A 24,941-nucleotide genomic window follows, 5' to 3' on the forward strand; every position below is an offset into this window, starting at 1 on the left:
AGCTCTGACCTGGGACTCCCGCAGGAGCCCAAATGTGGTGGCCTCCACCCAAAGCCTCACTAAGCCACATGCGTGGTGTCCTCAGCGAACCAGCTGAGCGGCGAACAGCAGAGGCTAACAGCGGGAGTTTGCCTGGGAGCTGTCCGAGAGGAGGTACGCTAAGTGCTGCATTAGGGGGGCTGTGTTGGTGAGTATCTGAGTGTCTGCTGCTGGGACAGTTGGTCAGTTTGACCGTGTGCTTGATTGCTTGCTTGTTTGTTTGAAAAGTGTGAATTGGGAGTGCTTTGTTCCAGCTGGGCCTTGAGTGGGCCTGACTGGTATATAAGGGCAGTCAGCAGCGAACCAGCTGAGCGGCGAACAGCAGAGGCTAACAGCGGGAGTTCGCCTGGGAGCTGTCCGAGAGGAGGTATGCTAAGTGCTGCATTAGGGGGGCTGTGTTGGTGAGTATCTGAGTGTCTGCTGCTGGGACAGTTGGTCAGTTTGACCGTGTGCTTGATTGCTTGCTTGTTTGTTTGAAAAGTGTGAATTGGGAGTGCTTTGTTCCAGGTGGGCCTTGAGTGGGCGACTGGTATATAAGGGCAGTCAGCAGCGAACCAGCTGAGCGGCGCACAGCAGAGGCTAACAGCGGGAGTTTGCCTGGGAGTTCACTTGGGGAGAGCTCACTGAGGCTTTCATCTGCAGGTTTCTCTGAGTAGTTCCTGCAACAGTTGAGGAAGTTCTTAAGAGGACGGTGATGTGGAAGGTGAGCGATCAGCTGTTGTAACCTGCACAGGTTGTGCCATGTTTGTCTTTCTTCCACAGGACAGAAGCGACTTTGTCTGTACAAAGTGCAAGCTGGTCTCCATATTGGAGGAGAAGGTTCGAGGGCTGGAGAAACAAGTATCGACTCTGCGTTGCATAAGGGAAAATGAAGATTTCCTGGACAGACGTCAGGAGATGCTTCTACGGCCACAATATTCTGAAGATTCAGAGCAGGCGCAGCAGGGACAGAAGGATTGTGAGGAGGTTTGGCAGCATGTGACCTCCAGAAGAAGAAAGAGGAGCGTCCATGCACCAGCAATGGAGATACAGGTGAGGAATCGTTTCCATGTTCTCTCTACAGGTGCTAATGCGGAGAGTGGACTAGATGGCCCATCTGAGGGAAGGGAGCAGAAGGAGACTCCACCGATTGGAAGGCAAAAGATGCACTGTCCTAGGGATGGGGGTTCCACGACCACCACTCCCAAGAGGAGGAGGAGGGTGGTGGTGGTCGGGGACTCCCTCCTCAGGGGGACTGAGTCATCTATCTGCCGCCCTGACCGGGAAAACCGAGAGGTCTGCTGCTTGCCAGGAGCTAGGATACACGATGTGACGGAGAGACTGCCGAGACTCATCAAGCCCTCGGATCGCTACCCCTTCCTGCTTCTCCACGTGGGCACCAATGATACTGCCAAGAATGACCTTGAGCGGATCACTGCAGACTACGTGGCTCTGGGAAGAAGGATAAAGGAGTTTAAGGCGCAAGTGGTGTTCTCGTCCATCCTCCCTGTGCAAGGAAAAGGCCGGGGTAGAGACCGTCGAATCGTGGAAGTCAATGAATGGCTACGCAGGTGGTGTCGGAGAGAAGGCTTTGGATTCTTCGACCATGGGATGGTGTTCCAAGAAGAAGGAGTGCTAGGCAGAGACGGGCTCCACCTAACGAAGAGAGGGAAGAGCATCTTCGCCAGCAGGCTGGCTAACCTAGTGAGGAGGGCTTTAAACTAGGTTCACCGGGGGAAGGAGACCAAAGCCCTGAGGTAAGTGGGGAAATGGGATCCTGGGAGGAAGCACAAGCAGGAGAGCGCAACAGGGGAGGACTCCTGTCTCATGCTGAGAAAGAGGGACGATCGTTGAGTTATCTTAAGTGCCTATACACAAATGCAAGAAGCCTGGGAAACAAGCAGGGAGAACTGGAAGTCCTGGCACAGTCAGGGAACTATGATGTGATTGGAATAACAGAGACTTGGTGGGATAACTCACATGACTGGAGTACTGTCATGGATGGATATAAACTGTTCAGGAAGGACAGGCAGGGCAGAAAAGGTGGGGGAGTTGCGTTGTATGTAAGAGAGGAGTATGACTGCTCAGAGCTCCGGTATGATACTGCAGAAAAACCTGAGAGTCTCTGGATAAAGTTGAGAAGTGTGAGCAACAAGGGTGATGTCGTGGTTGGAGTCTGCTATAGACCACCAGACCAGGGGGACGAGGTGGACGAGGCTTTCTTCTGGCAACTAGCAGAAGTTGCTAGATCACAGGCCCTGGTTCTCATGGGAGACTTTAATCACCCTGATATCTGCTGGGAGAGCAATACAGCGGTGCACAGGCAATCCAGGAAATTTTTGGAAAGTGTAGGGGACAATTTCCTGGTGCAAGTGCTGGAGGAACCAACTAGGGGCAAAGCTTTTCTTGACCTGCTGCTCACAAACAGGGAAGAACTAGTAGGGGAAGCAAAAGTGGATGGGAACCTGGGAGGCAGTGACCATGAGATGGTCGAGTTCAGGATCCTGACACAAGGAAGAAAGGAGAGCAGCAGAATACGGACATTGGACTTCAGAAAAGCAGACTTTGACTCCCTCAGGGAACAGATGGGCAGGATCCCCTGGGAGAATAACATGAAGGGCAAAGGGGTCCAGGAGAGCTGGCTGTATTTTAAAGAATCCTTATTGAGGTTGCAGGAACAAACCATCCCGATGTGTAGAAAGAATAGTAAATATGGCAGGCGACCAGCTTGGCTAAACAGTGAAATCCTTGCTGATCTTAAACGCAAAAAAGAGGCTTATAAGGAGTGGAAGATTGGACAAATGACCAGGGAGGAGTATAAAAATATTGCTCAGGCGTGCAGGAGTGAAATCAGGAAGGCCAAATCACACTTGGAGTTGCAGTTAGCAAGAGATGTTAAGAGTAACAAGAAGGGTTTCTTCAGGTATGTTAGCAACAAGAAGAAAATCAAGGAAAGTGTGGGCCCCTTACTGAATGAGGGAGGCAGCCTAGTGACCGAGGATGTGGAAAAAGCTAATGTACTCAATGATTTTTTTGCCTCTGTCTTCACGCACAAGGTCAGCTCCCAGATTGCTGCACTGGGCAGTACAGCATGGGGAGAAGGTGGCCAACCCTCTGTGGAGAAAGAAGTGGTTCGGGACTATTTAGAAAAACTGGACGTGCACAAGTCCATGGGGCCGGATGCGCTGCATCCGAGGGTGCTAAAGGAGTTGGCGGGTGAGATTGCAGAGCCATTAGCCATTATTTTTGAAAACTCATGGCGATCGGGGGAGGTCCCAGATGACTGGAAAAAGGCTAATGTAGTGCCCATCTTTAAAAAAGGGAAGAAGGAGGATCCGGGGAACTACAGGCCAGTCAGCCTCACCTCAGTCCCTGGAAAAATCATGGAGCAGGTCCTCAAGGAATCAATTATGAAACATTTAGAGGAGAGGAAAGTGATCAGGAACAGTCAGCATGGATTCACGAAGGGGAAGTCGTGCCTGACTAACCTAATTGCCTTCTATGATGAGATAACTGGCTCTGTGGATGAGGGGAAAGCAGTGGATGTGTTATTTCTTGACTTTAGCAAAGCTTTTGATACTGTCTCCCATAGTATTCTTGCCACCAAGTTAAAGAAGTATGGGCTGGATGAATGGACTGTAAGGTGGATAGAAAGCTGGCTAGATCGTCGGGCTCAACGGGTAGTGATCAATGGCTCCATGTCTAGTTGGCAGCCGGTTTCAAGTGGAGTGCCCCAAGGGTCGGTCCTGGGGCCGGTTTTGTTTAATATCTTTATTAATGATCTGGAGGATGGTGTGGACTGCACTCTCAGCAAGTTTGCAGATGACACTAAACTAGGAGGCGTGGTAGATACACTAGAGGGTAGGGATCGGATACAGAGGGACCTAGACAAATTAGAGGATTGGGCAGAAAAAAACCTGATGAGGTTCAACAAGGACAAGTGCAGAGTCCTGCACTTAGGACGGAAGAATCCCATGCACTGCTACAGACTAGGGACCGAATGGCTAGGTAGCAGTTCTGCTGAAAAGGACCTAGGGGTCACAGTGGACGAGAAGCTGGATATGAGTCAACAGTGTGCTCTTGTTGCCAAGAAGGCTAACGGCATTTTGGGCTGTATAAGTAGGGGCATTGCCAGCAGATCGAGGAACGTGATCGTTCCCCTTTATTCGACATTGGTGAGGCCTCATCTGGAATACTGTGTCCAGTTTTGGTCCCCACACTACAAGAAGGATGTGGAAAAATTGGAAAGAGTCCAGCGGAGGGCAACAAAAATGATTAGGGGTCTGGAGCACATGACTTATGAGGAGAGGCTGAGAGAACTGGGATTGTTTAGTCTCCAGAAGAGAAGAATGAGGGGGGATTTGATAGCAGCCTTCAACTACCTGAAGGGGGGTTCCAAAGAGGATGGAGCTCGGCTGTTCTCAGTGGTGGCAGATGACAGAACAAGGAGCAATGGTCTCAAGTTACAGTGGGGGAGGTCCAGGTTGGATATCAGGAAAAACTATTTCACTAGGAGGGTGGTGAAACACTGGAATGCGTTACCTAGGGAGGTGGTGGAGTCTCCTTCCTTGGAGGTTTTTAAGGCCCGGCTTGACAAAGCCCTGGCTGGGATGATTTAGCTGGGAATTGGTCCTGCTTTGAGCAGGGGGTTGGACTAGATGACCTCTTGAGGTCCCTTCCAACTCTGATATTCTATGATTCTATGATTCTATGACGCAGGGTGGGCTGAGCGTGGGTGACAGGGGGTATCCCCTACAGCCACCTAGTGGCAGCATGAGAGTTGGGGGTGAACACTGGCCCCCACGCATTGGGTGGTACTTAGCGTCTCTGGGCAGGAGGCAGCGCGCTGCATGACTGAATTGGCTGCAGATTTGTCTATGGCTGAGTGACTCAATGTGGTGTGGGCACTAGAATAGTTGGGGGTGGGGATGGCATGGGGGTTTATCCAGAGCTCTCTGCTGGGTGCGGGCATTGTGAATGTGCAGAACTGTGGACAATTCAGCAAAAGCTGGCCCAGCTGGCCTCCAGAGACAGAGGCATTCAGAATTACAGGCCCATTTTGGATACGGCCTCGTTTAACAGGCAGGGATTGAATAGCTCCCTGCTCCAGCTTGACTGAGTTAATGGCTAGAGCTCACCTCAACAGCAGCAGCTGCGTCTCACCCTCCTTAAGTGCTAAGGCTTCTAGGCCCAGATCCTGAAAGGTACTGGGGCTGCCTCCCAATGTCCATTAAAGTCAGTTGGCGTTAGGAGCCTAAATAGCTTTGAAGGTCTGGGCCTTACTGCCCGAGCATGAGCACACTCGGTTGGGTGCACTTGTGTGGTGAGAACCCCCCTCACCCTCCATTCCCTACACCTGGAATTGCTTCCCCCTGAACAGTGTCAGCATTGCCAGCCTGTTGCCGGCACAGCATGCCTGAGGACAGCAACAGCGGGGTTCATTGCCCAGTGTGCTTCACGCCAATAAACACACCAGGGGTGGAGAAACAAACAAAGTTTATTTGGGATCCCAAAGCGGTGCGAGGAGACTGGCAAGTCTCAAATCAAGCACACTAACAGGAACAGTTTTTCTTCTTTTATACATTTTGCAGTTAAGCCTCACTCCCCACCCCTTTCCCCTCCCTTCCTCCCCTTCTACCCCTCCCTTCCCTGGTAACAGTTACTAAGCAAATAACGATTACATTTAAGCAGTTAAGTCATTCTTGGCAGCTATAAGCCTAGCTTGTTAGTAACTTCTTTAAACTGTTATCTTGTCCTTTTTCCCTTCAGCCAGAAACATGCAGGCCTCATTATTACTGCTTGATACCGGTGTGAGCAGGAGGTTGCACACAGATAACTGGTTGCTTACATATTCCAATTGCACCTGGCTTTTGAGGTTGATTAGAGTTTAAACGTGGAAGAAGTTTGGTTCATATAGGCCTAGTGCAGGAAGGCTTCATTGACACTTAGGGTATGTCTACACTACGGGATTAATCCGAATTTATATAATTCGAATTTGGAAAACAGGTTGTATAAAGTCGAAATGTATGCGGCCACACTAAGCACATTAATTCGGCGGTGTGTGTCCAAGTACCGGGGCTAGCGTCGATTTCTGCAGCGTTGCACTGTGGGTAGCTATCCCATAGCTATCCCATAGTTCCCGCAGTCTCCCGCGGCCATTGGAATTCTGGGTTGAGATCCCAGTGCCTGATGGGACAAAAAACATCGTCGCAGGTGGTTCTGGGTACAGCCTCACCTCCTCCCTCCCTCCCTGCATGAAAGCAACAGACGGCAGACAACCATTTTGCGCCTTTTTTCCTGGTTGGGTGAACACTGCAGACTCCATACCACGGCAAGCATGGAGCCCGCTCAGCTCAAAACAGCAGTCATGAACATTGTAAACACCTCGCGCATTCTCGTGGAGTTTATGCTGAGCCAGGACCAGAAAAACGAGGCGAGGAGGCAGCGGCGGCGGCAGCGCAGCGACAAGCGTGATGAGGACATGGACATGCACATGGACATGGACATGGACACAGATACAGAATTCTGTGAAACCGCGGGCCCCGGTGCTTTGGAGATCATGTTGTTAATTGGGCAGGTTCTATCCATGGAATGCAGATTCTGGGCAAGGGAAACAAGCACAGACTGGTGGGACCGCATAGTGTTGCAGGTGTGGGATGATTCCCAGTGGCTGCGGAACTTTCGCATGCGTAAGGGCACTTTCATGGAACTTTGTGACTTGCTGTCCCCTGCCCTGAAACGCCAGAATACCAAGATGAGAGCAGCCCTCACAGTTGAGAAGCGCGTGGCGATAGCCCTGTGGAAGCTTGCAACGCCAGACAGCTACCGGTCAGTTGGGAATCAATTTGGAGTGGGCAAATCTACTGTGGGGGCTGCTGTGATGCAAGTAGCCAAAGCAATCACTCAGGTGCTGCTACGAAAGTTAGTGACTTTGGGAAATGTGCAGGCCATAGTGGATGGTTTTGCTGCAATGAGATTCCCTAACTGTGGTGGGGCGATAGATGGAACCCATATCCCTATCTTGGCACCGGAGCACCAGGGTACCCAGTACATAAACCGCAAGGGGTACTTTTCAATGGTGCTGCAAGCACTTGTGGATCACAAGGGACGTTTCACCAACATCAACGCAGGCTGGGCGGGAAGGGTTCATGACGCTTGCGTCTTCAGGAACACTACTCTGTTTAAAGGGCTGCAGCAAGGGACTTACTTTCCGGACCAGAAAATAACCGTTGGGGATGTTGAAATGCCAATAGTTATTCTTGGGGACCCAGCCTACCCCTTAATGCCATGGCTCATGAAGCCATACCCAGGCAGCCTGGACAGGAGTCAGGAGCTGTTCAACTACAGGCTAAGCAAGTGCAGAATGGTGGTAGAATGTGCATTTGGCCGTTTAAAAGGTCGCTGGCGATCATTATTGACTCGCTCTGACCTCAGCCAAAGAAATCTCCCCATTGTTATTTCTGCTTGCTGCGTGCTCCACAATCTCTGTGAAAGTAAGGGGGAGACCTTTATGGCGGGGTGGGAGGCTGAGGCAAATCGCCTGGCTGCTGATTACGCGCAGCCAGACACCAGGGCGATTAGAAGAACACACCAGGAAGCGCTGTGCATCAGAGAAGCTTTGAAAACCAGTTTCATGACTGGCCAGGCTACCGTGTGAAATATCTGTTTGTTTCTCCTTCATGAAAACCCGCCCCCTTTATTGACTGATTTTCTGTAAGGAACCCACCCTCCCCCTTCCCCCAGCTTTCTTTCAAACCAAATAAAGTCACTATCATTTAAAAATCATTTATTCTTTATTAATAGATTAGAAAAAGAGGGAGGGAACCCGGGTGGGATTTGGGAGGAGGATCGGTGGGAAGGAAAAGGCCACTAAAAAAAGGTTAAAAAAATGACAGCCTTTTGCTTGGGCTGTCTACTGGGGTGGAATGGGAAGGTGTACGGAGCCTCCCCTCCCCGCGTTCTTACACGTCTGGGTGAGGAGGATACGGAACATGGGGAGGGGGGAGGGGGGTACAGGGGCTGTAGCGGCAGTCTGTTTTCCTGCAGCCGTTCCTGAAGCTCCACCAGACGCCGAAGCATGTCTGTTTGCTCACGCAGCAGCCCCAGCGTTGCATCCTGCCTCCTCTGATCTTCCTGCCGCCACCTCTCATCTCGAGCGTCTCTCCTCTCCTCACGTTGGTCCCTCCTGTCCTCACGTTGGTCCCTCCTGTCCTCACGTTCAATGGCTTCTTTCCTATACTTTGCAACCGTTTCCTTCCACTCATTCAGATGAGCTCTGTCACTGCGGCTGGATTCCATAATTTCTGAAAACATCTCGTTTCGCGTTTTCTTTTTACGACGCCTTATCTGTGATAGCCTTCGGGATGGAGGAGGGAGGCTTGAGGAATTTGCAGCTGCTGTAGGGAGGGGAAAAAAGAGAGAATTGTTTAAAAAGATACATTTTGCAGAACAATGCTTATACTCTTTCACGGTGACCAACACTATTCACATTACATAGCACATGTGATTTCTGTGCAAGGTTGCATTTTGCCTCTTAATGCTGAGTGCTTGTGGCTTTGCTGCTAGAGATCACAGGTCTGGGCAACAGAATTCGGCTTGCATGCGGCCATGGTAAGCCATTGTCTTACAGCTTCTGCGCCCTCCTTTCCCACATACCAAGCATAGCCTGTAGAGTGCTGCGGTTTTTCTGTTAACATTCAGCAGCAGCAGAAAACAAACTAACCACCCCACCCCCCCCGCCATGAATTCTCTGGGATGATCGCTGTACCCCTCCCCCCACCGCGTGGCTGGTATCAGGGAAAATCCCTGCAGGAACCAAACTAACCACCACCACCCCCGCCGCCCCCTCCTGCCATAAATTCTCTGGGATGATCACGGTACCCCTCCCCCCACCACGTGGCTGGTAACAGGGAAGATCCCTGCTAGCCAAACGCGAAAAGCTCAGGGCCAATTTCCCATCTGCGCTTGGCTAACTGCAGGGAAGGATTTATTTTTCGCCACAGGCAAACAGCCCAGTAGGAACGGCCACCTCTGTCCCCTTAATTAAGTTCCCGTATTTCAACCAGGTTACCATGAGTGATATCACTCTCCTGAGGATTACACAACAAGATAAAGAACGGATGTTGCTTGAATGCCAGCAAACACCGGGACCATACGCTGCCAGGCTTTGTCAGGCAATGATACCAGATTACTTGCTGCAAGCATGGCGTGGTCAAGTGTCCTACCATGGAGGACGGAATAAGGATGCACTACCCAGAAACCTTGTGGCAAGGCTTTTGGAGTACCTCCAGGAGAGCTTCATGGAGATGTCCCTGGAGGATTTCCGCTCCATCCCCAGACACGTTAACAGACTTTTCCAGTAGCTGAACTGACCGCGAATGCATCCCAAGTCCTCAGGGCAAAGTAATCATTAAAAACCGTTTGCTTTTAAAACAAGTTTTATATTTTAAAAGGTAAACTCACCTGAGGTCCCTTCCATGGGGTCAGGGTCTTGGATACTGGCTTGGGAGGGTTGGGAGGGTACTTCAGTCAGGGTGAGAAAAAAATCCTGGCTGTTGGGGAGAACGGAGTGCTGTGTGCTCTCTGCAAGCTCATCCTCCTCCTCCTCCTCTCCCCCATCGGCAGAATCCTCAGGTGTAGCTGATGAGACTATCCCCGACCCAGAATCCACGATCACAGGTGGGGTAGCGGTGGCAGCCCCCCCTAGAATTGCATGCAGCTCGGCGTAGAAGCAGCATGTCCGCGGCTCTGACCCGGAGCGACCGTTTGCCTCCTTTGTTTTTTGATAGGCTTGTCTGAGCTCCTTGACTTTCACGCGGCACTGATCTGAGTCCCTATTGTGGCCTCTCTCCATCATGCCCTTGGAGATTTTTTCAAAAGTTTTGGCATTTCGTCTTTTAGAACGAAGTTCTGCAAGCACTGAATCCTCTCCCCATATAGCGATCAGATCCAGTACCTCCCGTATGGTCCATGCTAGTGCTCTTTTTCGATTATCGGCCTGCATGGTTACCTGTGCTGATGAGCTATCTGTGGTCACCTGTGCTCTCCACGCTGGGCAAACAGGAAATGAAATTCAAATGTTTGCGGGGCTTTTCCTGTCTACCTGGCCAGTGCATCCGAGTTTAGATTGCTGTCCAGAGCGGTCACAATGATGCACTGTGGGATAGCTCCCGGAGGCCAATACCATCGAATTGCGGCCACACTATCCCTAATTTGAAATGTTAAAATCGATTTTGGCGCTACTCCGCTCGTCGGGGTGGAGTACAGAAATCGATTTAAAGGGCCCTTTATATCGAAATAAATAGTGTCGTTGTGTGGACGGTTGCAGGGTAAATTCGAATTAAAGCTGATAAATCCGAATTAAAGTCGTAGTGTAGACCAGGCCTTAGTGGCCTTCCACCCTCCCGAGTTACCTAGGGTTATGCCTAGTGACACCAACAAGCCCCTAGTGGTCAGGGGTCAGGCCCCACACGCAGAAGCCTGAACACTGGTATTTCTTCTTTGAATGATTGCTCATTTGTATTCCACAGTAGGTGTGCGTGCTGCATCGGAGTCGAAAGCTTTTTCCTTAGCAGTACCCATAGGGGAGCAGGCAGTTAGGCTTGGAGGAAAGGACATGCTAGGAAGGGGTTCAGCACATCCTCTTGGAAAGCAGGCGACCTTTCATGTGCTGAGCCTACTTGGCAAAGTGGTCTCAGTTTTTCCGATGGGCGGATGAGCAGGATGTTTCCCCCATGGCTGCCCCAATACAGCTAATTTTGGACTACCTCCTTCACCTTAGGGCCCAGGGCCTGGCACCCTCGTCCATTAAGGTGCACTTGGAGGCCATATCTGCTTTCCATCTGCTGGTGCGGGGGGCCACATGGTATTCTCCCATGCTATGACTGGCCTATTCCTTAAGGGATTCAATCATCTCTTCCTGTGTGTTAGTCCCCCAGTCGGACCTGAACCTGGTATTGGCCCGCTTCACAGGCCCCCTGTTTGAGCCACTAGCTATGTGCTTCTGGTCGCATCTCTCGTGGTGGTGATCACGTCAGCTGTCTACCTGGCCAGTGCATCCGAGTTTAGATTGCTCTCAGGGCCCTGACCTCTGAGCCCCCATACATGGTGGTCCATAAGGATAAGGTCCAGCTCCGCCCACATCCTTTGTTCCTCCCGAAGGTGGACTCTGCCTACCACATGGGTCAGGACATTTTCCTGCCAGTTCTCTGCCCCAAGCCCCATGGGTCCAGTGAGGAGCGACGCCTCCACACGCTGGATTTGAGACAGGCTCTGGCTTTTTACCTGGAGTGCACTAAGGCATTCAGGAAGTCCTTGTAGCTGTTCATCTCCTCGGCCGAGTGCATGAAGGGTCAGCCAATCTCCACTCAGCGGCTCTCCAACTGGATCACCTCGTTCATCCATACCTGTTATGACCTGGCAGGAATCCCTCACTGCCAATTGTGAGGGTGCACTCAACTAGGGCGCAGACCTAGTTGGCTGCCTTTTTAGCCCCTGTCCCCATTCAAGTCATTTGCAGGGCTGCCACATGGCCTTCATAGAATCATAGAATCATAGAATATCAGAGTTGGAAGGGACCTCAAGAGGTCATCTAGTCCAACCCCCTGCTCAAAGCAGGACCAATTCCCAGCTAAATCATCCCAGCCAGGGCTTTGTCAAGCCGGGCCTTAAAAACCTCCAAGGAAGGAGACTCCACCACCTCCCTAGGTAACGCATTCCAGTGTTTCACCACCCTCCTAGTGGACTAGTTTTTCCTGATATCCAACTTGGACCTCCCCCACTGCAACTTGAGACCATTGCTCCTTGTTCTGTCGTCTGCCACCACTGAGAACAGCCAAGCTCCATCCTCTTTGGAACCCCCCTTCAGGTAGTTGAAGGCTGCTATCAAATCCCCCCTCATTCTTCTCTTCTGGAGACTAAACAATCCCAGTTCCCTCAGCCTCTCCTCATAAGTCATGCGCTCCAGACCCCTAATCATTTTTGTTGCCCTCCACTGGACTCTTTCCAATTTTTCCACATCCTTCTTGTAGTGTGGGGCCCAAAACTGGCACAGTATTCCAGATGAGGCCTCACCAATGTCGAATAAAGGGGAACGATCACGTTCCTCGATCTGCTGGCAATGCCTCTACTTATACAGCCCAAAAGGCCGTTAGCCTTCTTGGCAACAAGAGCACACTGTTGACTCATATCCAGCTTCTCGTCCACTGTGACCCCTAGTTCCTTTTCTGCAGAACTGCTACCTAGCCATTCGGTCCCTAGTCTGTAGCAGTGCATGGGATTCTTCCGTCCTAAGTGCAGGACTCTGCACTTGTCCTTGTTGAACCTCATCAGGTTTTTTTCGGCCCAATCCTCTAATTTGTCTAGGTCCCTCTGTATCCGATCCCTACCCTCTAGTGTATCTACCACGCCTCCTAGTTTAATGTCATCTGCAAACTTGCTGAGAGTGCAGTCCACACCATCCTCCAGATCATTAATAAAGATATTAAACAAAACCAGCCCCAGGACCGACCCTTGGGGCACTCCGCTTGAAACCGGCTGCCAACTGGACATGGAGCCATTGATCACTACCCGTTGAGCCCGACGATCTAGCCAGCTTTCTATCCACCTTACAGTCCATTCATCCAGCCCATACTTCTTTAACTTGGCGGGAAGAATACTGTGGGAGACCTTATCAAAAGCTTTGCTAAAGTCAAGGAATAACACATCCACTGCTTTCCCCTCATCCACAGAGCCAGTTATCTCATCATAGAAGGCAATTAGGTTAGTCAGGCACGACTTCCCCTTCGTGAATCCATGCTGACTGTTCCTGATCACTTTCCTCTCCTCTAAATGTTTCATAATTGATTCCTTGAGGACCTGCTCCATGATTTTTCCAGGGACTGAAGTGAGGCTGACTGGCCTGTAGTTCCCCGGATCCTCCTCCTTCCCTTTTTAAAGATGGGCACTACATTAGCCTTTTTCCAGTCATCTGGGACCTCCCCTGATCGCCATGAGTTTTCAAAAATAATGGCTAATGGCTCTGCAATCTCACCCGCCAACTCCTTTAGCACCCTCGGATGCAGCGCATCCGGCCCCATGGACTTGTGCACGTCCAGTTTTTCTAAATAGTCCCGAACCACTTCTTTCTCCACAGAGGGTTGGTCACCTTCTCCCCATGCTGTACTGCCCAGTGCAGCAATCTGGGAGCTGACCTTGTGCGTGAAGACAGAGGCAAAAAAATCATTGAGTACATTAGCTTTTTCCACATCCTCGGTCACTAGGTTGCCTCCCTTATTCAGTAAGGGGCCCACACTTTCCTTGATTTTCTTCTTGTTGCTAACATACCTGAAGAAACCCTTCTTGTTACTCTTAACATCTCTTGCTAACTGCAACTCCAAGTGTGATTTGGCCTTCCTGATTTCACTCCTGCACACCTGAGCAATATTTTTATACTCCTCCCTGGTCATTTGTCCAATCTTCCACTTCTTGTAAGCTTCTTTTTTGCGTTTAAGATCAGCAAGGATTTCACTGTTTAGCCAAGCTGGTCGCCTGCCATATTTACTATTCTTTCTATACATCGGGATGGTTTGTTCCTGCAACCTCAATAAGGATTCTTTAAAATACAGCCAGCTCTCCTGGACCCCTTTGCCCTTCATGTTATTCTCCCAGGGGATCCTGCCCATCTGTTCCCTGAGGGAGTCAAAGTCTGCTTTTCTGAAGTCCAGGGTCCGTATTCTGCTGCTCTCCTTTCTTCCTTGTGTCAGGATCCTGAACTCGACCATCTCATGGTCACTGCCTCCCAGGTTCCCATCCACTTTTGCTTCCCCTACTAGTTCTTCCCTGTTTGTGAGCAGCAGGTCAAGAAAAGCTTTGCCCCTAGTTGGTTCCTCCAGCACTTGCACCAGAAAATTGTCCCCTACACTTTCCAAAAATTTCCTGGATTGCCTGGGCACCGCTGTATTGCTCTCCCAGCAGATATCAGGGTGATTAAAGTCTCCCATGAGAACCAGGGCCTGCGATCTAGCAACTTCTGCTAGTTGCCAGAAGAAAGCCTCGTCCACCTCATCCCCCTGGTCTGGTGGTCTATAGCAGACTCCAACCACGACATCACCCTTGTTGCTCCCACTTCTCAACTTTATCCAGAGACTCTCAGGTTTTTCTGCAGTTTCATACCGGAGCTCTGAGCAGTCATACTCCTCTCTTACATACAACGCAACTCCCCCACCTTTTCTGCCCTGCCTGTCCTTCCTGAACAGTTTATATCCATCCATGACAGTACTCCAGTCATGTGAGTTATCCCACCAAGTCTCTGTTATTCCAATCACATCATAGTTCCCTGACTGTGCCAGGACTTCCAGTTCTCCCTGCTTGTTTCCCAGGCTTCTTGCATTTGTGTATAGGCACTTAAGATAACTCCTCGATCTTCCCTCTTTCTCAGCATGAGCCAGGAGTCCTCCCCTCTTGCGCTCTCCTGCTTGTGCTTCCTCCCAGGATCCCATTTCCCCACTTACCTCAGGGCTTTGGTCTCCTTCCCCCGGTGAACCTAGTTTAAAGCCCTCCTCACTAGGTTAGCCAGCCTGCTGGCGAAGATGCTCTTCCCTCTCTTCGTTAGGTGGAGCCCGTCTCTGCCTAGCACTCCTTCTTCTTGGAACACCATCCTATGGTCGAAGAATCCAAAGCCTTCTCTCCGACACCACCTGCGTAGCCATTCGTTGACTTCCACGATTCGACGGTCTCTACCCTGGCCTTTTCCTTGCACAGGGAGGATGGACGAGAACACCACTTGCACCTCAAACTCCTTTATCCTTCTTCCCAGAGCCACGTAGTCTGCAGTGATCCGCTCAAGGTCATTCTTGGCAGTATCATTGGTGCCCACATGGAGAAGCAGGAAGGGGTAGCGATCCGAGGGCTTGATGAGTCTCGGCATCTGAAGGAGTTATCTTCAGTTCACACATTCACCTCACATTATGCAATTGTCTCCCAGACCAGGGAAGACACAGGGTTTGGCAGGGCAGTGCTCCATCCCAAGTCTCTGTGAACTCCTACCCACCTCCAACAGATATAGCTTGGAATCACCTATTGTGGAATACACTTGAGCAATCACTTGAAGAAGAAAAGACAGTTACCTTGTCGGTAACTTGTGTTCTTCAAGATGTGTTGCTCACGTCTATTCCACGTCCTGCCCTTCTTCCCCTCTGTCAGCATTGTCTGGCAAGAAGGAACTGGGGGGGGGGGGGAGCGTGCCCCCCTAAGCCAGCAAGTTAGAGTGCTATAAAATGTAAGTGTAGACAAGCCCTAAGGGTATATCCTTGATGCAGAATTTTACCTGGAGTTAACTGATGGGGCATTAATTGCACCTAATTAATTATTGTAAAGCTGGTGTGGACTCTCCCCAAATGTTATCCATGGTACAGAGTCCTGCCCATCCTTACAAACATGGGCAATCAATTAACTCCAGGGGAACTCTCTCTTGTAGATAAGCCCTTCATGGCAAGTTGACCAGGAGCCCGAGGTGGTTAGCAAGGGACTCTGGGGCCAGATTTTTAAATGTATTTAAGTGCCTAAAGATTCAGAGATTCCAAAGCCAGTGTGAAACCTGGTGATCATCTGGTCTGACCCCCTGTACAGCACAGGCCAGGAACCTTCCCCAAACCAATACCTCAAGTAGAACTTTTACATAACATAAGAACATAAGAACGGCCGTACTGGGTCAGACCAAAGGTCCATCTAGCTCAGTATCCTGTCTACCAAGAGTGGCCAATGCCAGGTGCCCCAGAGGGAGTGAACCTAACAGGTAATGATCAAGTGATCTCTCTCCTGCCATCCATCTCCACCCTCTGACAAACAGAGGCTAGGGACACCATTCCTTACCCATCCTGACTAATAGCTATTAACGAACTTAACCTCCATGAACTTATCTAGTTCTCTTTTAAACGCTGTTATAGACCTAGCCATCACAACCTCCTCAGGTAAGGAGTTCCACAAGTTGACTGTGCGCTGTGTGAAGAAGAACTTCCTTTTATTTGTTTTAAACCTGCTACCCATTAATTTCATTTGGTGGCCCCTAGTTCTTGTATTATGGGCATAAGTAAATAACATTTCCTTATCTACTTTCTCCACACCACGCCTGATTTTATATACCTCTATCATATCCCCCCTTAGTCTCTTCTTTTCCAAACTGAAAAGTCCTAGCCTCTTTAATCTCTCCTCATATGGGACCTGTTCCAAACCCCTAATCATTTTAGTTGCCCTTCTCTGAACCTTTTCTAGTGCCAGTATATCTTTTTTGAGATGAGGAGACCACATCTGTACGCAGTATTCAAGATGTGGGCGTACCATCTATTTATATAAGGGCAATAATATATTCTCCGTCTTATTCTCTATCCCCTTTTTAATGATTCTTAACATCCCGTTTGCTTTTTTGACTGCCTCTCCACACTGCATGGACGTCTTCAGAGAACTATCCACAATGATTCCAACATCTTTTTCCTGATTTGTTGTAGCTAAATTAGCCCCCATCATATTGTATGTATAGTTGGGGTTATTTTTTCCAATGTGCATTACTTTACATTTATCCACATTAAATTTCATTTGCCATTTTGTTGCCCAATCACTTAGTTTTGTGAGATCTTTTTGAAGTTCTTCACAGTCTGTTTTGGTCCTAACTATCTTGAGCAGTTTAGTATCATCTGCAAACTTTGCCACCTCACTTTTTATCCCATTCTCCAGATCATTTATGAATAAGTTGAATAGGATTGGTCCTAGGACAGACCCTTGGGGAACACCACTAGTTACCCCTCTCCATTCTGAGAATTTACCATTTATTCCCACCCTTTGTTCCCTGTCTTTTAACCAGTTCTCAATCCATGAAAGGACCTTCCCTTTTATCCCAGGACAACTTAATTTATGTAGGAGCTTTTAGTGAGGGACCTTGTCAAAGGCTTTCTGGAAATCTAAGTACATTATGTCCACTGGATCCCCCTTGTCCACATGTTTATTGACCCTTCAAAGAACTCTAATAGATTAGTATGACACGATTTCCCTTTACAGAAATCATGTTGACTTTTGCCCAACAATTTATGTTCTTCTAGGTGTCTGACAATTTTATTCTTTACTATTGTTTCAACTAATTTGCCCGGTACTGACGTTAGACTTACCGGTCTGTAATTGCTGGGATCACCTCTAGAGCCCTTTTTAAATATTGGCGTTACATTAGCTATCTTCTAGTCATTGGGTACAAAAGCCCATTTAAAGAACAGGTTACAAACCCTAGTTAATAGTTCCGCAATTTCACATTTGAGTTCTTTCAGAACTCTTGGGTGAATACCATCTGGTCCCAATGACTTGTTAATGTTAAGTTTATCAATTAATTCCAAAACCTCCTCTAGTGACACCTCAATCTGTGACAGTTCCTCAGATTTGTTGCCTACAAAAGCCAGCTCAGGTTTGGGAATCTCCCTAACATCCTCAGCCGTGAAGACTGAAGCAAAGAATTCATTTAGTTTCTCCGCAATGACTTTATCGTCTTTAAGTGCTCCTTTTGTATCTCGATCATCCAGGGGCCCCATTGGTTCTTTAGCAGGCTTCCTGCTTCTGATGTACTTAAAAAACATTTTGTTATTACCTTTTGAGTTTTTGGCTAGCCGTTCTTCAAACTCCTCTTTGGCTTTTCTTTTTACATTTTTACACTTAATTTGGCAGTGTTTATGCTCCTTTGTATTTACCTCACTAGGATTTGACTTCCACTTTTTAAAAAATGCCTTTTTATCTCTCACTGCTTCTTTTACATGGTTGTTAAGCCATGGTGGCTCTTTTTTAGTTCTTTTACTGTGTTTCTTAATTTGGGGTATACGTTTAAGTTGGGCCTCTATTATGGTGTCTTTAAAAAGCGTCCATGCAGCTTGCAGGGATTTCACTTTAGTCACTGTACCTTTTAACGTCTGTTTAACTAACCCCCTCATTTTTGCATAGTTCCCCTTTTTGAAATTAAATGCCACAGTATTGGGCTGCTGAGGTTTTCTTCCCACCACAGGGATATTAAATGTTATTATATTATGGTCACTATTAGAAAAAGATCCAGTCTTTATTTACAAATTGTCAGCGATGGACCCTTGGTAAATTGTCCCAATGCTTATTTACCCTCAAAAATGTACACCTTATTTCCAGTCTTAATTTGGCTAACTTCAACTTCCAGCCTTCTGATTGTTATACATTGCTCAGCTAGATTGAAGAGCCCATTATTAAATCCCAGTCAGTCAGTATGGCCTACATTTGTTCCTAGATGTTTACATATAGCCATATTAAAATGTGTATTGTTTGTTTAGCCCAGTTAACCAAGCAATCCAGTTCTTGCTGTGTCAATGACCTGTCCCCTTCATTATTTACCACTCCCCCAATTTTTGTGTCATCTGCAAACTTTATCAGTGATGATGTTATGTTGTATTGCAGGTCACCGATAAAGATGTTAAATAGGGTAGGGCCAACAACTGATCCTCGAGGGACACACACACCCCAGAAACACACCCACTTGATGGCAATTCCCCATTTACAATTACATTTTGAGACCTATCAGTTAGCCAGTTTTTAATACATGTAATGGGTACCATGTTGATTTTATATCATACTAGTTTTTTAATAGAAGTGTCATGCAGTAGTAAGGCAAACGTCTTACAGACAGCAAAGTATATTATGTCAGTGTTACCCAAAATTGGCCCAGCCAATAAGATTAAGACTAATGACCCACCAGAGTTTGGCAGAAAGCAGCACGTTTATTATACTGAGAGCAAAGCTCAAAAGAAGGCGGACCATCACACTCGCACTCACGTACTCATTCTCCCAGGACAGGCACAGCACAGGAGATGTCAGGATCCTTCAAGGTAAGTGTCCCACAGCGCAATGATGGATGGTGTGATGAAGGTAAATCTTTCCGAGGCACGATGGAATGCAACGCAGCCAGGTGGTCTGGGCAAAGGGTCTTCACAGGAGGTACAAGTTTGTGAATGCACTGCCGAGCACATGGCCCCTTTCCTTTTTAAGGACCTGCTCCTCATGGCCTGCGACTAGAGATGACTTGGCCGCGTCTGGTTGGTCACACTCCACCTTGGGCAGTGTCCATGCATTGGGTGTGTGAGCGCTGCCTAATTAGAGTCCCAGACACCTTGCTTATTTGGGAGCTCTTCTGATCTTCCAGTTGTTTAAGCAACCCATTCATCCCACAAGCATTCCAGGAGGGATGGGGAGGGGGAAAGCCACTTCACAGGTATTCAAAGAGAGAGAGGAGACAAAAGTGGCGGGGGAGAGGGTGGGGGGAGAGTGTAACAGAGAGTTTTTGAGCATACTGGTTATACATAGCATACAGACCCCTGCTGTTCCTACAACAGTCAGCACTGATACTGTTATCAGCCAGATGCAGAGGTGGGCCAGGGCATCTGCCCATAAAGGAATTTAGGCTCCTAATGCCATTGAAATCAACAGACACTAGGAGCCTAAATACCTGTGTGTATCTGGGCCTTTAGGCACCTTTAATGTCGTACAAAAATCTGTCTATGCCTGAATTGGGCGCTCAAGAAATTTGATCCAGTTACTGTGCCCTCAAGCCCTGGCTCCACTCACACGTTTGTAAAATCCCCTGAGGGATTCCCAAGTTAGCTGGGCTCTGGTTGTGTAACCAGGGCTGCGCCAGCTAGCAGCATGGATGGTGGCACTGCCAGCAGTAGCAGGGTAGTGTAAAGGCCATTTAAAAAACTGCTCTGGAGCAGAGTGGCCTGGTGCCTGTATTTCCCTCTCCCCAAGGGGCAAAACATTTTTTTCTTTTTCTTTTCTATTTAAATTCGGCGTGTTTTTCACAGCATGAATGCCTGTGGGATGAGCCTGGGTCGCGCTGTGGGAAGCTAGGCACTGGGAAATGACAGCATCAAAGGAGCCAAGTGGGAAAACTGAACTATGGAGAGAAGAGGGGATTTTTTTCCTCCAGCTTTTAAACTCTTGGACGGGGCTCTTCTCCGTTACCACTTATTGCCTGTCAGTGACTAACATAAGGTTGAGATAAAGGAACCCTTGGTAAAGATCCAGCACCCTTGCCTCTGCTGAATGGCTGGCTCTCCCAGCAAACCTCCCTGATCCCACCAGGGTTCTCCCACAAAAGCAGGGCAGAGTAAACATGCCTGATTGTTCTAAGGCGAAAGAGATGCAGTTAAACACACAAACAAACAACCTCCCCTTTCAGGCTCTCTTAACACATGATAAAGCAGGAAAAAGGGGGAATAAGTCCAATTAGAAAAAAATCCTCTGTAACAGCAAAGGGGCAGGCGGCAAGTGGAGAGGGGCCTGGACTAGCAGGTAAAGGGAGATGGTGGACTAGTAGGTGATGATGTGAGTAACTTCTTTCTGGAAGGGACAAAACACTTATTGTATCTCAGACAATTAAAATATGTGAACACTTTCCTTGTGTCACTGCCATGTACGGAATTGCCATGGGGCTGCTCCATGCTTGCAAAACGCAAAACATTCTCTCCACCACAGTGCTATGAAAAGTTTAAGGTAAACTGCCTCTAACACCGGGGTGGGTTAGGGTTTTAATCTGTTTTAATTGCCCCTTGAGCTTCCGCTGGGGAGTGACCAATGGGAGCTGCAGGGGTGGCATCTGCGAACAGGACAGCATGCAGCAGACCCACCTGGCTGTGCCGCCACGTAGGAGCCGGAGGGGGAACATGCCGCTGCTTTTGGGAGCCACTTAGGGTAAGAGACCCCCTTCTACACCCATAACTCCTCATTTCTGGCCCCACCCCAGAGCCCGCAGCCCCACCCAGAGCCCTCACCCCCTGGCGTACCCCAACCCCAATTTCGTGAAAATTTATGGCCCACCGTACAATTTCTATGCCTAGATGTAGTCCTCTTGCCAAAAAGTTTGCCCACCCCTATTCTAACATAAGGTACATTGGCTGTAACAGTTCTCACATCCCTAGGAAACTGCACCGAGAACTACGAAAACATATTGAGGAAAAGTCTACAAATTCAAGCAAGAGAGTGAGACCTCATCTTGCAAGGCAGGCAGCAAGAGGGGGGAGGGAGTATAGGGGGAGGTTAATAGTGGTTTAATTTTTAAACTTGGTGATCTGTTCAGGCATTTCCAAAAGATGAGCACTATGTCTGCTCAGCTTTAAAGTTTTGGACAAATGACCCTGATACTTGGCACAGGGCACTTAGCTGTTCATGAGTCACTCCCTGGACATGCCTAGTCCAGAATCAAAGGGCCTTGCTTCTGTTTATCTTAACCCACAGTGGGAACAAGGCCCTGCTTCTGGAAGACGTCCACACTGAGTTATTGAGTCACTGCTGTTCCTGCGTAGCACCATGTATGAACAAGCCCTTAGGGCTGGGGTGCTGAACGATTTCCCAAAGGCTGGTAGATGTCCCCATTTTACAGCCGGGGTAAGAGACTTGCATAGATAGCTCATACTTCTCCCAATTCTCAGCCTACTGCCTAAAACAGACAGCTGGCACTCTCCTTGACTAGTAGCTGTAATCCATGATGTTACCATGTGCTCTGCTCAGGGCCAGCTCCAGGCACCAGCTTACCAAGCAGGTGCTTGGGGCGGACACTTCGGAGAGGGGCAGCACGTCCAGCTATTCGGCGGCAATTCGGCGGATGGTCCCTCACTCCTGCTGGGAGTGAAGGACCTCCCGCCGAATTGCCGCCACAGATCGCGATCGCGGCTTTTTTTCTTTGTTTGTTTTTGTTTTGTTTGGCTGCTTGGGACGGCCAAAACCCTGGAGCCGGCCCTGGCTCTGCTCCATATGCCAGAGCTGCAGCAGGTTTATGTATAATTCTGTGTCGATGGACTGACCTTAGAGCTAAGCTGTGTCTGCTGATTACTAGCAGGAATCCAGACACACCTCTGTAGTTCATGCATTTCCCTGGTCCTGGGAGGACGTTATTGTTCACGTTCCCAGCAAATTGTACACTCTGCATGCTAGGGATCAACAAAACAGGAATGAAGTTGGGCTGCACAGAAAACTAAATGAACCACCAACCAGTCCTAGGAATGAGAGCATGGCAGGCCACCCCAGTCGGAGAAGGAGCTGACACGGGGACTCTGTGCTCAGGGCCTAGAAGGCAGGAAAGCCGCAGGCTCCTCAGTACAAGACATACTCATCCTCCCCACACATAGCGATAGAATCCTGCCCAAGCAGCTGGGCCAGATCCTCAAAGCATTCCAGGTGCCTAACTCCCATTGCCCACAATGACCAAATCCCCCGGCCTCCTGCCTCAGCCTGGCTGCAGGGACAGGACCAATGTGGCTCTTGACCCCACTCCACAGGCCCTCCTGAGCCAGCACAGAGCCCTCTTGCCCACCCGACCTGATGACCCCCATGGTGGAACAAGGGGGGCAGTTCTACCCAAGGCCTGACTGTCCTGCTGCAGCAGCACTGGGCCTTTTCCAGCACAGCAGACTCCCCCCACCCTTGGGAGCCACAGCACTGAGCTGCCACCTTTGACTGCTAGCAAGATCGGTACCACTGCAGGGAGTAGGGGTCTGCGCTTGTGATCCCCCGTGGCAGGCAGGCCCCCATCACCTCCCCATCATGCACAGGATCCCCTACAACCGCTCTGTCCCAGCAGATACAGGCAGGGCCTTCCCTTGAGGCAAGTGGAGAGGGGTGGGGGGGATAAGCCCATGGACAGGGACGCTGCAGCCTGAAGGGGAAGTGGGCAGAGCTGCAGGGCTGGTAATGGCAGTTTTCTGGCTGGGCTGGAGGCTTTGCTGCTCCGGGTTCCCTTTCCCTGTTTGCAGGGGTAGCCCGGGCTCTCGTGGCTCATTAGTGGCTCCTGTTCCGCCCCATGTGGCGCTCACAGAGACCCAGCACGCCAGGGTGGAGGTGAGTGGGAAGCTGCCTTTATTTCCTCTTTCCACAGATTCTTACTGTCTTGCTCTCAATGACCACCATAGGGGCCTCACCAGATTGTCCCAGGCTCGGGGAGCCCCCCCAATGCTTGCCCCCCCCCCAGCCCGGGCCAGCCACTGTCACTTCTGTTCGTCACACAAATATTCATGTTAGGGCTCGTGCTGGATGGCTGTAGGCAAATCCTCTGACACCTACGCTCAGCCCACCCTGCATCCCCAGCACCGAGGACACCACGCACATGGCTCAGTGAGGCTCTGGGTGGAGGCCACCGTGTTTGGGCTCCTGCAGGGGTCCCAGGTCAGAGCTCAGCTGATCCATCTGAAAAGGCCTCTCCCCATTGCTCCATCAGCAGCCTGGGTCCCTGCCGCCATGGCTACTGGGTCAGTTCTGTCCTGGGCCAGTTCCAGCCACCCCTCCTGCTGCACCCCCAGATCCTGACCTACTTCAGGAACACCAGCAGGAAGAAGACAGAGATGATGAGGATGAGGATGCCCGTGGCGAAGCACAGGCGCAGATTCTCCACTGAGGAGATGGTTGGTTGAGCATCTGCAGATGCCGCTCGGCCTGGGAGCCCCACCAAGAAGGCGTTCTGCACCTCCTGCATGTGGAGCCCGCTCCAGGCCCTGGAGCTGCCCGGCACCGCCAAGCCGTACGGGGAGACCACGCTGCTTATAGTGAAGATGGATGAATGGGTCACGTAGTTAAACTCCATGTCCAGGGAGAGAGAGGAATCGCTTGTGGAGTACTCCAAGGTGCTGGGAGCCGCCTCTTCCTCCTCCTCCTTCTCCTTCTCCTCCTTCCCTGGGGCCGAGCTGGCCCCCGCCAGGACGCCGGGGCTGCGCAGGCTGCACTGGGCCGATGCCTCCCGCAGAATGTCCTCGTCGTTCTGCAGGGCCTGCAGCCCCTGCTCGGGCACCAGGGTCACCATCCTGCAGAAGGGGCAGACCACAAAGGAGATGGCCTGGGCCTGGCAGACCAGCTTCCTGAGGCAAGAGAAGCACAGTGAGTGGTGGCACAGCAGCAGCTTGGGCACCCGCCACTTGGAAGCCGCTTTGTAGGCCTCGTAGCAAATCCCACACTCCCTGGCACACACGTCCAGCAGGACATCAGCCGGAGCCAGCGCCATGATGCCTCGGCTGGGGTGGGACCTGATGCCTTCGAACTTGTCCTGGGGAAGCAGCAGGGTCCTAGCTGAGCTCGCTGGCTCAGGCCATTACTGAGGGCCCATCCCCAGGGCTGCAGGAGCTGGACTGGCCTTGGCTCCCGCACCAGAGGAGCTGGGTGCTGAGGAAAGTTTCCCCCAGGGATGAAATCAGCCAGTAAGAGAGTCCTGGCTGCCCTGCTGGCTGTCTGGGTCCTCGGATCCTACCCTGAGCTAGCCCCTGGCCTGTGGCTTTGCTGCTGCAGAAAGCGCAAAGTCCCCGAGGCGAGCCAAAGCCAACACAGGCAGCAGAAGCAGGAACGGTGTGGCTGCCTCAGCTCCTCGCTGTGATCCACCCGTGCTGGTAACAGTCCTGGTGAGCCAGCGGTGCCCTGCAATGGAGAGACCTGCCTGGAGAAGCCAAGGTGCTTTCTGAGCCCAGCAGGCGCAATCTGCTTATGTAGCCTTCAACTTCCTGGCCGGCTGCACTGTAGTCACTGAATAACAGGCCAGCACTCCACCTGGGGAGTCCCACACTGCAGGGCACTGTTTGCACTGAGATAAAGGCTGTGAAGGGGAATGACTGGTCACTTGCTTAGCCAGGCTACACCCTGGCTGAACGTTAATCACTAATTGATGATCTGCTAAGAGCAGGAGCTGGCATGTTTGGTGCCTCCCCTCCTTAGCAGGGGCCACAGTCTGCCAGGACTCCTGGGGATGGGAGCAGCCCATGGCCCAGCAGCAGTGCTCAAGAGGGAAGTGCTGACCGAACAAATGTAATCAAATGCGTGGTGTGGTTAGAGACCCGTGGCTGGAAGGAGACCGTGGCCGGTAACTGTGTCCAGTCCCACTGTTAACAGCAAGGGGTACGAATGCCTGCCTGCATTGGAATTGCTGG

General features: G+C 50.3%; 1 protein-coding gene across 3 annotated transcripts; it reads right to left on the reverse strand.

The window, feature by feature from the left end:
• Window positions 1-7,789: 7,789 nt before the first annotated feature.
• Window positions 7,790-24,733, reverse strand: LOC128825417 (E3 ubiquitin-protein ligase TRIM23-like). 3 transcript variants are annotated; one of them, XM_054007925.1, is made up of 3 exons: window positions 23,346-24,733; window positions 21,843-21,968; window positions 7,790-8,414 (listed from the first exon to the last, which is right to left on the reverse strand). In XM_054007925.1, the coding sequence occupies exons 1-3, from the start codon at window positions 24,026-24,028 to the stop codon at window positions 8,351-8,353; spliced, it is 873 nt and encodes a 290-aa protein (XP_053863900.1). In that variant the 5' UTR covers window positions 24,029-24,733; the 3' UTR covers window positions 7,790-8,350. The 3 variants fall into 3 exon arrangements, with proteins under 3 accessions (XP_053863900.1, XP_053863901.1, XP_053863899.1); XM_054007926.1 differs by lacking the exon at window positions 21,843-21,968 and having other exon boundaries at window positions 23,346-24,671; XM_054007924.1 differs by lacking the exons at window positions 21,843-21,968; window positions 23,346-24,733 and adding an exon at window positions 9,481-12,631.
• Window positions 24,734-24,941: the final 208 nt, after the last annotated feature.

The sequence above is a fragment of the Malaclemys terrapin genome, chromosome 17 (genome assembly GCF_027887155.1).
Source record: "Malaclemys terrapin pileata isolate rMalTer1 chromosome 17, rMalTer1.hap1, whole genome shotgun sequence".
Taxonomy (NCBI): domain Eukaryota; kingdom Metazoa; phylum Chordata; order Testudines; family Emydidae; genus Malaclemys; species Malaclemys terrapin.

What these genes read in the sequence shown, in the direction of transcription:
- LOC128825417 (XM_054007924.1), bottom strand. Translation starts at nt 10,021, where the DNA reads ATGCAGGCCGATAATCGAAAAAGAGCACTAGCATGGACCATACGGGAG. An exon ending in CCCCATGGAAGGGACCTCAG is followed by an intron (nt 8,415 to 9,480) that starts GTGAGTTTACCT and finishes CCCTCCCTACAG; the next exon opens with CAGCTGCAAATTCCTCAAGC.